The sequence below is a fragment of the Montipora capricornis genome, chromosome 3 (genome assembly GCF_036669925.1).
Source record: "Montipora capricornis isolate CH-2021 chromosome 3, ASM3666992v2, whole genome shotgun sequence".
NCBI classification, from domain to species: Eukaryota; Metazoa; Cnidaria; class Anthozoa; order Scleractinia; family Acroporidae; genus Montipora; species Montipora capricornis.
In genome coordinates this window covers 29,167,120-29,181,063 of record NC_090885.1, presented here as the reverse complement: position 1 = coordinate 29,181,063, position 13,944 = coordinate 29,167,120, and the positions used below count along the sequence as shown (strand labels likewise).

Here is a 13,944-nt window from a genome sequence, read left to right as displayed (position 1 = left end):
CAGCAGTGAAATGGGTTTCTTCAGTATGCTTCAAATTTCAGGCCCTGTTTAGAATTTTACATCGATGACTTGCCGCTAATCTTTCTCTTATTGCAATTTGCACACTTTAGACAACTTTTGGTGCACACTACAGCATCTCTATCAGCTATTTACTAGTAACAGAAGCACTAGAATGGCTAAAAAACAAGCATGACACTGTCATTTATTCATACGATCTTATAAATGATCAAGAGAATGCTGAAATTCAACTAGAATTCTAAGATGAATCATCAGTAGATGTTCAATAAACATGTACCCTCAGAGCTTGGTGCAAATTCCCAAACTACTGGAAATCACAGTCCATCAGCAATAACAATGTATAAACAGCAAAGAGGAATATCTGATGACCAATTACGTGAATCAGTTAGATCATTAAATAATTAAAAATGAAATGCAAAGCTTTCAACAGGGTGCCTTCATGGACTAGAAATAAATGAAAACCTCAACAGCCTGAAGTCACAAATTGTTGAACCAGTTTATTTATTTATAACTGGAGGTCAGGTAGTGCTGGGAAAAGCCATTTGATCAAAACAATTTACCACACTGTAGTAAAAATCTATAGACATGCTCCAATGAATCCTGAGAATCCAACAGTGTTACTAGCAGCATCTACGATCTACTGGAGTAGCAGTAATAAACATTGATGGTACACACAGCATTCGCAATACCTGAAAATACAGGTGATGATGTGGGGGAAAATCCAGGTCCTACAATATTTGATATCATTGATCTAGCAACCACTGTGTCCACTGACTCTAGCCAAGGAAATGAAGCAATCTTTGGTGTGAATGCTGGTAAGCAATGTGTAGCAATGTCACTTACTGCTATTATATACCATCAAATACAAGATAATTCTACTTTGAACAATTCTACTTTGATAACTCTACTTTGAACAATATTTTGGTTATTGGAAATAATCTATACAGTTCTGTAAGATGTTCTGAGCGAACAAATGACTATTTGCTGTTAACTGGTGTTCCAGACATGGTTTCAATATTTGTTAAAGTGTATTCATTACTGTAATAGTGTATTAATGCCAGTAGTTAACAAACAACAATTATTGTAATTCAGTTAAGAGTTTGAAAATACTTCTAGAAGTGAATTTCTAAGAGACATATGTGGACCAATGTTTGATGTCATGAACAAATATTGAAACCATGTCTGGAACACCAGTTAACAGCAAAAAGTCATTTGTTCGCTCAGAACATCTTATAGAACTGTATAGATTATTTCCAATAACCAAAATATTGTTCAAAGTAGAGTTATCACAGTAGAATTGTTCAAAGTAGAATTATCTTGTATTTGACGGTATATAATAGCAGTAAGTGACATTGCTACACATTGCTTACCAGCATTCACACCAAAGATTGCTTCATTTCCTTGACTGGAGTCAGCGGACACAAAGTTTGTTGGATCAATGATATCAAATATTGTAGAACATGGATTTTCCTCCACATCATTTGCTTGCCTTGTAAGCAATGGGATGTAAACATTGTAGCACATCATTTGTGTAAACCAAAACATCACCTCCTTACACGACTTGTTAATGTCCAACAACTTGTTTTAATATTGGCAAGTAAAACACATTTAAGCGAAACATCATAAGCATCGTATTCCAAAATCGCCCTCGCACACGTGAAAATGCATCCTTGGCTTTCACAAAATTGTTGTGACAACCGATCCTTGACCGCTGTTGACCGGTACTGTTCGATCGTTGTTACCATGCTGGCGGCTAGTAGCAGACAGCAGTAAGAGTACGAAATATACTATTCTTTGAGAGTGCAAAACTCTTATTCAATGCAATTATTTTTTAGAGTACAATAGCTCTTTCACTTTGGGGTGTAACCCACACCGACATTTCAAGCCGATAAATACTGGTTTGTGATAGCTTGTGAGATACTTGTGAGGTATGTGGTGCAACGCACACCGGAATTTCAAGCCAATGAATGTGGGCTTGCGAAAGCGTCTTAGCTTCAGTGCAATCCGCACTAAACACAAGCCGAGTCTAGATATGTTGGCTTGCGTGAGTAATCAACTCCCGTATCGATATCGCCGAGGAAACTCCACTCAGCGACGTCACCTGGATGAAATAACAAAGAAAAAACAAGCCAGGAAAGTGTAGTTAATTTTCGAAATGAAAGGAAAGAAAACCAATTTGAAACAGCACGAAAGATTAACTTTGAAACAGAAATAGCTTACCTTGAACAATTACAACTAATCTGCGACGGAAATCTCTTCAATTTTTTCCCAAAACAGGGAAAACGACCGCAGACTTATATACAAACGACGGACGCTAGAAGCAAAATGGCCGACACTTGAAACAATGACTCGCAATTACTAGTACCCAGTCTACAAGCCAGACTGTCACGTGTGTTCTCGTCCTCAAAGTGACATACTGACAAGATCTGCCTCTGACTTAGGGGTCTTTATGCATAATGCATAAGACCCCAAAAACAGAAGAAAACTATTTTTATCTTTATCATTGTGATCGATCAGCAAAAATATGTACATTGCATCAGCTTGTTTGTGTTGAAATTCTCACGACGCTGTGCTCAAAAATTTTGTCCAGTAAATGAAAATATTAAGCGAAACATTATAATTAAAAAATCGCAACTTAGTTTTCACATATGTTGAAATCTTTTATTCATCGAGTGTAAGTGCACGTTCGGCAACACTACTTAATTTTGACTCCCCTTTTCTTTTAAAAAACAGATCTGTATGAAAAATATAGAAGCGGAAGCCGCCTGTGTGTTAGGTTAGAGGGAAAACTAAGCTAAAAAGCGTTTTCAAATGCTCATGTCATTTAACAGCCGCACTAGAAAGTAAGTGGGTGAAACACGAAAATAACCAGGTCTGTTGGAAGCATGCTTGAATTTCAACAAATGAGCCCCAACACCGGCAAGAATTTGTGACGCTGATGAATAATAAAGCAATTTCTATTTCCAAAACGATGGAATTGCCCGGTGATAGGCAGTGTGGCCCAGTGGTTAGAGCGCTTGCCTTGAGATCCGGTGATCCCAGTTTCAAGACCCGCTCTGACCACTCGTTGAATTTGTTCCTAGTAGTCCCTGGTTCAACTTCCCAGCTGCACTTGTAAATAGCCAACTGGTTTGCCTCCGGCCAGTTGGGATTCTTAACAGTTGTTGTTTCGTTCATTGTGTTTCATTGGCCCTCAAAAGCCCCCATGGGGAGCGGTCAATGAAGTATGTATGTGTATGATAAATAACCTCGTCGACTAGGAAGAGTGAATTTTTGACTTTGCAGAAACAATGGTCAACTTCACGAGTTAGACGATTGTGATCTTTGTGTTGAATTCACACATTTCTTGTCGACTTTAATAACACTTGAAAGAAAAAAAAAAACAAACTAACAAAGCAACAATTCGATATCATGCCGTCATTTTGCCACAGATGTATCCAGTTGTTAGTAACACGCAAGATAACTTGTTCACAGGCGGCAGCTGAAAACGATGTCACTTTCGATTTTGCGATTTACTTGTGCAGCCAAAGGAACATAAAAAATTAAACGTAGCAAAAATCTCCCAAAATGTTTTTCGCTGATGGTAACTTTTTATATTCGCGGCACAAAATTTATGTTGTTTTCACGCCGCAACTTTTGTTGCTGATGGCATTTTTTTCATTCTCGATCGACACTTCCGAAAAACTTCTTGTGCTCTTCCTTAAAACTGTGTATCAATATTTCTTTGCGTTTGTATCAATAGATAGTTTGCATAAAGTACGCTAACCAAATCTGTACCATGCTTGGTTCGCATTTTTGAGCGTTAAAATAGAATTTTTGGTCCTATGTTTCCGGCAGCAAGTCGTCTATTTTGAGGTCGCCCATCGAGATACTAACCCCGCCTGAGAGGGATTAACTTTGGTGAACTTTCGTCGTGGAACTGTCCGACGCTCAGAGTACACACTTAAACTTGCCGTGAAAAAGAAGTTGAACTTCATGTCAGCATCAAAGCCAATGTTTCTCGATTCCCACTTATTTCCTTCAATCTTTCTGGGTTTAATATTTTACACATTACGTTCTGGAAAACAAAACGCTGCTCAGTTGACAGTTCTGGAATAAAGCACTGTGTCAAGTCACTGCACCACCGTCCACACATACGCACTGCGTTCCTATATTTTTAATAGTTGATGTGCAATGTGAGCTGTTGCCATGATCATTGTCGTCTTCAAATGTTTGGGCAAATTGCAAAATGATGACAACACATGAATCTCAAAGCGGTCTCCGTCCCTGTAACAAAGCCCGCTAATAAAAACAGTACCCTCTTCCCAATTTCGAGTATGAGAAGGAGTTGTATTCGTTAATTGACAGAGTGAACAATCTCCATTTGCAACTGATTTACTAAATCACACTTTCATGGTCAAGTTTGACTATATAATTTATTTAAGAAGTAGTTAACAGGGGCACCCAACGTCAATTTTCGGAAAAAATCTGTTCGGAAGACGGTTTGAGATGAGAATTTTCGGAACATTTGTTGTAGAATTTCTTGCTTGCCTGCCTGTCCTATGATTTTCGAACATCTGAAAAATGGTATAATTGCCCATTTTTAACGGATTTTTACCCTGAAAAGGTCACCTAGAAATTTCGAGAGCCTTTTTTCTGGCTGAAATTTTCGAAAAGGTAAGTTTTGATCCCTATAATTTTCGGATCACTAGACTTTCAGCCAGGAAATCCGAACTGATGAAATTTTTTTAGGGGATAAAAATATGCCTACATCTACCGTTTAAATACCAAAATACGTTTAACAACTTTATGTTTAAGTGGTTTTGAACTATATTCTCGTTGGGTGCCCCTGAGTTAATACGTACAGAGTATGACAAAAAGGACATCGAAGTCTTCTTCTCACTCCAAAACATCAATAACAAATTAAAGATGGATGGAAATTGGAATTCTTTCAACTTTATTCCAACGAATCCACCGAAGAACTTTTGAAACAGCTGCAATACGGAAGAGCCTTGGAAGAAAACGTACAAATATTGAATGTGGTATGCTTTAGTTTGTTTTGAAATAGGACATTCGTCTGAAGGGATACGGCAATATTCAGAAAAATTCGGAGTCCTCCGAGCCCGAATCGAATCTGTCATCCTCCGATTACTGATTCGGTTCCCTCAAACACTGGGAGAGCCTGGGAAGTACCTGGTGACAAACTCAAGTATGTTTTAAGTGAAAGCAAATAAATACGCTAAATATTTAGCAACAAAAGCGTAAAAAATCTCATTATAAACTTAAATTTCAAAAAAAGCTATACGAAATCGTCGTACTCACATTACTAAAAAGGGTACTGCCATTGCGTAACCCTGCTTAATGTTAGTGTTTTGTGCTTTTAATTTGACTCTTGTTAACTTCCAGATCGAGTGTATATCGGTTGTCGGAAAAGACGGTTTTCTTAACTTTGAGAAACGTTTGCGGGTTTCAAACCAAGTGCGGTTCACCTTTCTTCTATCTATCTCTCTATCTATCTAACCACTTACGCGTGACCGGAAGTGACTATTACAGTGTGGACCACAGCTATCATGATATATCAAACTGGATTGAAACAAGCGACAAATGCAGAAAGAAAACATTTCCCAAACCGTTTTCCACCAGAACACGAAAAGCGTTGACTGTGTAAAAACTATAGTTGACGTAGTAGGGCCGTGTAGCCAGATCAGCAGTGTTTCTCAAAAGCCCTGAAACCCTTTCCAGCTATGCTAACCCATTGACACGTAAACTGTCCCCTATTGATGAGAAATTGTCTGGTGTTACACAGAGTAATATCTATCAAATCTCACTCCTAAGAGTCAATGGGTTGATAATGGGGGAGGAGTAGAAGTTGTTAAAATTGCTTCCAAAACCATGATTACATTTTATGTTTCATTTTATTTGTGGCATCTAAAGTTCACTCTCTTGCAACTGAAAGCTGCTTTGTAAATACATTAATGTTATCCCTGGAAATTATCAACCATATCAGGTTTAAAAAGATAACATATGTATTTATTGAATCTGGGTTTGATTGTTTATAAATGACCAATTTATAAAACAAAAGGCAGAAAATTATTTTTAATTTGTGCACACACATTTATTCTGCTCCTACGCAAGAAGAACACTGTTAGACACTGGTAGCATACCATTTGAAGACCAATAGCCATACAGGACCCTGGTGAAAATCTTTGAAGGGTCTTTGAAGATCCTTAAAGACTCCTCAAAGATCTTTTCGAGCATCTTTTAAGGATCTTTTCTCGAATCCTCAAGGATCCTATCTAGGATCCTTGAAGATCCTTAAAGGTCTTTGCTTTTTCTTGCCAAGATCTTCAAGGATCCTTGAGGATCTTCGAAGATCCTGTCCAAGATCCTTGAGGAACTTCAAAGATCCTGTGCAAGATCCTTGAGGAACTTCAAAGATCCTGTGCAAGATCCTCAAGGATTTTTAAAGATCCTGCCCAAGATCTTTGAAGATCATCAAAGATCCTTGAGGATGTTGAAGGAACAAACCAAAGATCCTAGGGGATCTTCAAAAACCATATTCAAGATCCTTAAGGATCTTCAAAGATCTGGTGCAAGATCCTTGAGGATCTTCAAAAACCCTTGCCAAGATCATGTGCAAGATCCTTCAGGACTTTACAGGAACTTAGCCAAGATTATTAATTTTATTGCCCACCTTCTCACCCTGAATTGCACTTATTGGACTGCAGTTTGATGTACAAAATTCTTTTATTTAAACACCTGGAAAAAGGAGCTTTCTTTCTGTAAAAGAGAAACTTCAATACATAAAATGCTTCATTTGTCTGTAAACTATTTATGTTAATGCTAAGTATGATTGAAGTAAAATAACAATGATGAATCATGGGAAATCAACATCCGACTTTATTTGCTAGCATTCTTTATTGAACTGAATGAAAAACAGCCACACACTACGATTCTCACTTGAGTAAGATGCAAGTGAAGTTTGGTAAGCCTTATCACCCTGGCTTGTTATCCAGAAATGTGTGCTAACTTCTGGGTCAAAGGGATGGGAAGAATACAATAAAAATCTAACAAACCTGAACAAATGATGCATTGACTATTGTTTTTCACAGACTTGATGTGGATCAAGTTGCCTTTGACAACATTGTTGTTTTAACATTGAAACTCTGTGACAACTTTGCTCACATCTTAATCAACTGACAATCATAGTAGCTTTTGGAGTAATTTGGTCACATGGTTATCCATTAATTAAAAAATTAGCTGCATACAGTAAACCAATTTCTTAAAATTACTTACATGTATAATATGACTTGAATGTATATTAATAATCATAGAAACAATAGAGATAAAATATAGATACTCATACAGTTTTTATCAAGTACCCATTAATATCAAAGATATGGCTGAGAATATTCAAAATATTCTCACAAACAGCCATTTTTATAGAGAAAATGTTTCTTAAAAATAAGACAAAAACCTTAAATTGTAGCCTAGAAAAACAGCGAAAGAGAAACATTACAAGTACAAGTACATGTACTACAACGATAACGTTTGATTTTACCTAACAAATTTGTATTTATTTCATTTTATCTATCTTTTTATTACTAGTTTTTTTCTTCACTCAGTATTTGGTGCTATTGTCAGCTGAGGCTGCTTTTTAGAACTTTTTCTGAATATTTTGCAGTTATGTATCCTGAAAGAAAAACAAAGCCATAAGGGCAAATTACTCATATTGATTATCATGAAGTCCACATGTACTCGCAAGTCATGCCGTGGAAGTGGAAATAAATGTGCATCACCTACATGTAACCTTTAATTTGAAAATTGCTATGAACCTCAGACACGTGTAGCATTTACAGAGAATCGAAGGGATCCTTTGCCAATCATATAATTTGCAACAACCACTCTTTTGATGTAAACCTTATTAAGTAATCTCGTTAAAGATTAACCTATTTTTTACAGGATTATAGCAAGTAAGCCGAATTATAATCCTTGCCTGTACAGTACCGCTCAAAGATAAGCGAACCATAAAACGCGTTGAAAACGCGTTGGGAACGAAGAGCCAACGCGTTTTAAAAAAAAAAAAAAACGCGTTTGCGAACTAGTTTTTTTTTCAACGCGTTTGTCCTTTGTTATTCAAGTTTGGCACCTTTGCATTGTGTTACAAGTTGGTATGTAAATTACGGCCACAAAGCGACTGCAATTTTAGCGATGGAAAGTGAACAAGTGTGATCAACTGACTATCAATCAATGGAAAGTTGGAAAAGAAATCTTCAGGAACGAGAAAAGATGCGCTTGTTTAATCGGCTAGAAGAAATCCGCGTTATTGATTTGTTTCTCCGAATTTCTTGTATCAGGTAACACGTACACGCTTGATCGCGATCGCTACACTAGCGAAATTATACTTCTACTGCCCCAAAAACTAAACACAATAAAATAACCTTAGAGCATTGGGTTTTTTTTATAGAATGTTTCAATGAGAACACATATTAAGCGAAACTGCATCACGACCTTGATATAACATGCAGCTCCATATGTATGAATCAGTTTAAATCGTCGAGCAACTATCACGCAACAGATTCTCGGACATTATAAAACTCTCAAATAACAATCGATCAACGATTGATATTCAGTCCAGACGGAAATTGTTTGTATGTGTTTTTCAGTAAGCTTTGATGGCTAGTTCGCCGCGTTGTTTCCTTTCAAACTGTCTTTCACTTGATCAGAGCGGTACTGACTACAGAGAATAATCGATCAGTGGAATATTTGCACATCTTTATATAGCCGCCTTATCTATTTTGAAATCTCCGTTTCTTATTTTTTGTTGACCTTTTGTGAAGTGGTAAGCTTTGGTGCTGAATTACTGCGTTGTCAATTAATTTTGCCTTCTAGAGATTATTACAAAGTTTCATGCTTTTATCACAAAAGGGAGCAAAATAATAATACGTGCCTTCTGCGCTTGGGGTGAAAAGGTTGCGTGACAACGAATAAATTATTTATTCTTCTCTGCCCCGCGCACATTAATTTTACTTAAACTGCCTTTGCAATGAAGTCCATTTTAACACAGCTTTTATTGGAGATCATTGAAGAAATAGAACTATGAAGTTATTATCGATCAATAATTAGGGAAGCTTAGCAATTTCGTCTTTTTAGCGGCGAAACTAAAAAGTCTTTTGAGCTTGTCGCCATCGAATTTTCTCATCTCCGTGTTGAAACAGCGCAATGTGTAATTCGTTCCCGTATATCTAAAATGATTTTACTTTTGAAGCAAACTACCACTCCAAATGTCAACAAATTCATTGTCCCCGGTGCTTTTGGTTCATGTTGTTAAAAGCTTCAAGACAGTTGAAAAGCCATTCACATCATTTCGGCTGGCGTTCTCGTGTTTACAACTGCTTGCCGGCGCGTTATATCATGGATTTTCATTACGCTTGTCATAGAATCATTTTTGGTCGCTTCAAATTTTATTTTGTAATTTTAGATTACATGACACGGCTGTGGGACGTGAAAAAATCCGAAAACACAAACCTTTTTGTTTTTATGAGGCCGCAACGCGAACTTTGTATACCCAGACAACGAGACTGTGTTGAACCTTTTGTGATGCAAATATTTCTAAAGTTAATGACTTTGGTCAACGCGTTTGCGTTTGCGTTGAAAACAAACGCGTTGAGAGTCAAACGCAAACGTGTTGAGGACTAGTTTGAAACGCGTTTGATGGTTCGCTTATCTTTGAGCGGTACTGTACATGTCAAATTATTTTGGGACTTGAAGTTTGAAAAGTTCGAATTTCGGCTAACTCAATGTTGTATGCAATTAAAATCTTTTCGGAATAAAACGTTTTGTTCCAGTATTTCCATATCATTTTAAATGTGAATGCTTCATTGGCCGTTTTTATACTAGAGACGCATAATTCGTCTGGGACGAACTTGGGCAAACATTTTTTCTGCGTCTGTTAAATTCATCTGGTATAAAGACGGCCACAAGACGCATTATGCGTCTGGACGAAGAATCTATTTTAGTGCGTCTTCGAAGACGCACTAAACTGGAAAGTTCGTTCAGACGCATTATGCGTCTAGTGCCCGTCTTTATACTAGACGAATTTAACAGACGCAGAACAAATCTTTGCCCAAGTTCGTCCAAGACGAATTATGCATCTCATATAGTTCGTCCCGTCTTTACACCAGACGGATAACATAAGAGACGCATGATTCGTCTGGACGGATTATGCGTCTCTAGTATAAAAACGGCCATTGTCATGCAAATTCAACACACAAAGAATCTTAACCCCGAGAGATTTGAATTGGTTGAGTTAGCCGAATGAGTCTATCGTCATTTTTAAGGACAATAAGTCATCAACTCAAATATTATCTGGTCATAATTAGCGCCTACCTTTGTACTTGGATTGCTGTACGCATTTCCTCGTTTTGAATCAGTATTTAAAGGGTAAAACAATCATGAATCATAAGATTTATGCTAATTGATTCAAAGTTAAATAAAACCGCCGAACTGTAAGAGGAGCCATCGTTGGTGACTGCTGACCAAAAGGGAAATGGCTCACTAGTTTCCAGTCTTATCTCTCGCGTGTTATCCAAGATGGCGGAGGATTACAACCCTCCGCTTCATCAGTACTTTAAAGAAAAAGTGAGCAAAAGTCATAGCAGACTCATCGAATTAACCCTTAAAGGAATGTGAAAAGATACTGATCGAGCCGATTCGTCACTGACTTCTGTATTTTAGCCCTGGTCTTTTTTTAAAGAATTACGTGCTGACACAAATTCTTTGATATTTCGAGAGTATACTGTTTCATATTGCTTCTGGCCCAGCCTGCAGCTATTACGAGTTCATCAAACAAGGTAATCTGTTACTGATATTTCCTACAATCAATGGATTACATCAGAATAAAAGTTTTCTTTTTAATTGATTCGTACAGTACAGCCCAAAAATAATGCACGCGCAAGAACTTCTTTTTGCGTCCGCAAGCCGGCAACTTCTTGCGGCTCCTTGTGGTTCCTTGCGCCACAATCCTACCAGCCGCAAGAACTTCTTTGCGGTTAGAAGTTGACACCGCAAGAACTTCTTTCTGTTAAAAAAGCCTGACCGCAAGAACTTCTTTGCGTTAACATCTCAGAAAGAAGGTGATATACAAAACTCGCAACAAGACGAAATTCTTCAGTGCAATGCACGGTTAGACGTATCATATGTAAACAAACGTCACAATGATGTTGATCTTTTACTTCGTTTGCCCGAAGACTAGTCGCATGATAGCAATCAGAATAAATATCAGACGAAACCCTTTTGCTTCCCAAAAATCCCAGTTAAAGTAATGTTCATCAAGGTAAACTGTAGTGATGAGGATGGCTTTTTCCACGCAAACCGTTGTAGGACTGTCGCCGCGAATGTAGAGGAATTCATTGCTGTGAAATTCACATAAACGTGAAGCTAGAATTGATTCCTGTCGGAATCTTTGAAATTTTCTCTGCATTCCTGTTTAAATATCTCAAGGAAAATGCAGTGTAAGCAGACTCACAAGACTGAATTTTTCAAACTCGCCATTTTCATTTGTTGTCTGCTCCCGAGCACGTGGCTTTATTTCACGATCCTCACCGAAAGCCAGAAATGCAATTGTTGCTAGTTTACTTTTTTTTTTAACGTTTTTTTACCTGTTACAAATGTAGCACAGTGGCGTCTCCCAGATTTTATACTCATCATTTCTAATGGATAAAAGATACTTGGCAATGAATTCTACTCAGTTCGCGTTCACTGAGAAAAAAATAAAATAAGCATGAATCAAGTTTGGTGTGCTCTGGAGTCCCACAGAGGCAGATTCTCTCGGGCAATTTGATGGGGAACTTGTTTTGTTTTGAGCTCTTCTGTATCAATTCCGTCTTAACAAAGCCAGTAGAAAGGAAAAGTAAATACAACTATTCCATGGCGAATTACGTGACAAAAGCGTGACCGACTTGTTTTCAGCATAATGGTTGTTATGCAAATTGCGGGAACACAATATTATTGTTATTGTTCGTCTTTTCCTGGTGATGTGCATTCTCTTTGAAAAATAATGATATCAAACAGGAATGAAACAAGCAACTTTCAAAGCGGCCTTATTAAATCTTTGCATTTAATAAAATATGTGCATTTCACATTTTGAAACATTCGCTCTCGTCGCTTTCCATCTTGCAGGTGACCTACAATGTAGTTGCCCTGATAAGTGTTTCTGAAAGGAGTTATAAATGCAGAAGCTTTTGTTTGTTATTTATTATTAGTATTGTTATGATCAGTTTTCTTTTGCCGATGAAGATATCACATGACATTTGCTTACACATTTCACTGTCACCTTCCCGGCATCACATGCAAATGGCTACGTGTTCGATCTAAAACATTCCGAACGCAAATGGTCATTCTTTAGATGTGGTTTGTTATGCTTGCGAGCCTGCTTGTTGGTAGTTAATGGCGTGATTGAAGGTTTTTTTTTTTTTTTCTGAAAGTGCAGAAATTAGTTACTGCTTTGAAACATTCACGTTCACCAGTCTGTCTTTTAAGCGAGTGCGTTAAATACGGCCTGCGATAAATTGGGATGACCAAATATCGAGTTCTGATCTCATGCCCATCGAATGTTTCCCAAGAAGAAACATACCATTATATCCCTTCCTTTTGAAAGCGATTTATGTTTTGGAAAACATAATCCGTAATCACCTCATACAAGCAACACCGACTACTCTTGCGGTTGAACCCGCTAACTTCTTGCGCTTTTTGCGTCTTGCGGTTAAGTTCGTAACTTCTTGCGGCTTCTTGCGGCAAGTTTTTTATCTTCTTGCGCTTTGAATGTTCTTGCGGATAAACCGCAATTCACCGCAATTTAACTTCTTTTGACCGCTTGCGTGTTCTTGCGGCGCAAGAACTTCTTGCGCGTGCATTATTTTTGGGCTGTACTGTATACAGCGTGATTATTTTTATGTTCAAAGTTTGGTGCCTTAACGATGCTTGAGGGTACATGTACGTAATACCTCATAGGATCTTTAGGGTTTTTATACACTTCACTCCTATAAAAGTCCTTAAAAGATCGTTATCATTGAAGGATCAAAATCACTCTAAAGATCCTTTTTAGATCCTTGAAAGATCCTCATAGGATCTTTCAAGGATCCTAATAAAGTTCCTTTCAAGATCACTATAAGGATCCTTTTAAGATCCTTGAAGGATCCTCATAGGATCTTTCAAGGATCCTAATAAAGTTCCTTTCAAGATCACTATAAGGATCCTTTTAAGATCCTTGAAGGATACTCATAGGATCTTTCAAGGATCGTAACAAAGATCCTTTCAAGATCACTTTAAGGATCCTTTTAAGATCCTTGAACGATCCTGTCAAAGATTTTATTAAGATCCTTTCAAGGATCCTTTTAAGATCTTTGTAAGATCCTCAGTCACTCTTTGAGGATCTTTCCAAGATTTTGTGTGTGGATCTTGGTAAGATCTTTGCAAGATCCTGATAATTTCCTCAAGGATCTTGATGAAGTATCCCAAGACTCCTCAATGTTAGAAAATCTTTGAAGATCCTTTAAAGATCCTTCAAGGATCCTGTGAAGATCTTCATCTTTAAAGATCTTTGTCAGGTCTTTGAGGATCTTTGAAGATTTTTAAAGATCCTTTAAGGATTTTCACCAGGGGAAAGCACTTGACTGCCAAGGTCTGTTAAATACTGATATATAACTGTCACTTGTTTTTGAAAGTCTGGAACATCTGCATCTGGCCATCTCTGGAATAAAGAAGGTAAAAGAAACTCTGTTTTCTCTTGCTAATGTGAATGTCTCGAGGTATTCCCATGGTACAATAGTACACTTTATGACAGTAAAATTCAAAATGTTCATATTCTAGACTTACAAATTCAGAAACTCACAAAATTTTCATTATCAATAGCACCAACATCAAAGGATTCTTTGAGATCTCCTGGTC

At 37.4% G+C, this 13,944-nt stretch overlaps 1 protein-coding gene and 1 long non-coding RNA gene across 4 annotated transcripts in view; one reads left to right on the top strand and one right to left on the bottom strand.

The window, feature by feature from the left end:
* LOC138042804 (uncharacterized) overlaps nt 1–13,944 on the bottom strand; it is a 33,230-nt gene that overhangs the window by 17,857 nt on the left and 1,429 nt on the right. Inside the window, exons 3-5 of one of the 3 annotated variants that reach the window (XM_068888821.1) lie at nt 13,889–13,944; nt 13,661–13,747; nt 6,162–6,188 (exon numbers count right to left, since the gene is read on the bottom strand). The exon at nt 13,889–13,944 is cut by the window's right edge and continues 14 nt beyond it. The exons of 1 other annotated variant lie outside the window; for it this stretch is intronic. In XM_068888821.1, the coding sequence (XP_068744922.1) occupies nt 6,162–6,188; nt 13,661–13,747; nt 13,889–13,944 (170 nt within the window). The remainder of the gene's footprint in view (nt 1–6,161; nt 6,189–13,660; nt 13,748–13,888) is intronic. One more of the 3 variants, XM_068888820.1, reaches the window with a different exon arrangement.
* Nucleotides 10,582–13,944, top strand: part of LOC138042807 (uncharacterized) — a 7,010-nt gene continuing 3,647 nt past the window's right edge. Inside the window, exons 1-2 of the long non-coding RNA XR_011131091.1 lie at nt 10,582–10,850; nt 13,722–13,761. This is a non-coding gene — a long non-coding RNA (uncharacterized lncRNA). The remainder of the gene's footprint in view (nt 10,851–13,721; nt 13,762–13,944) is intronic.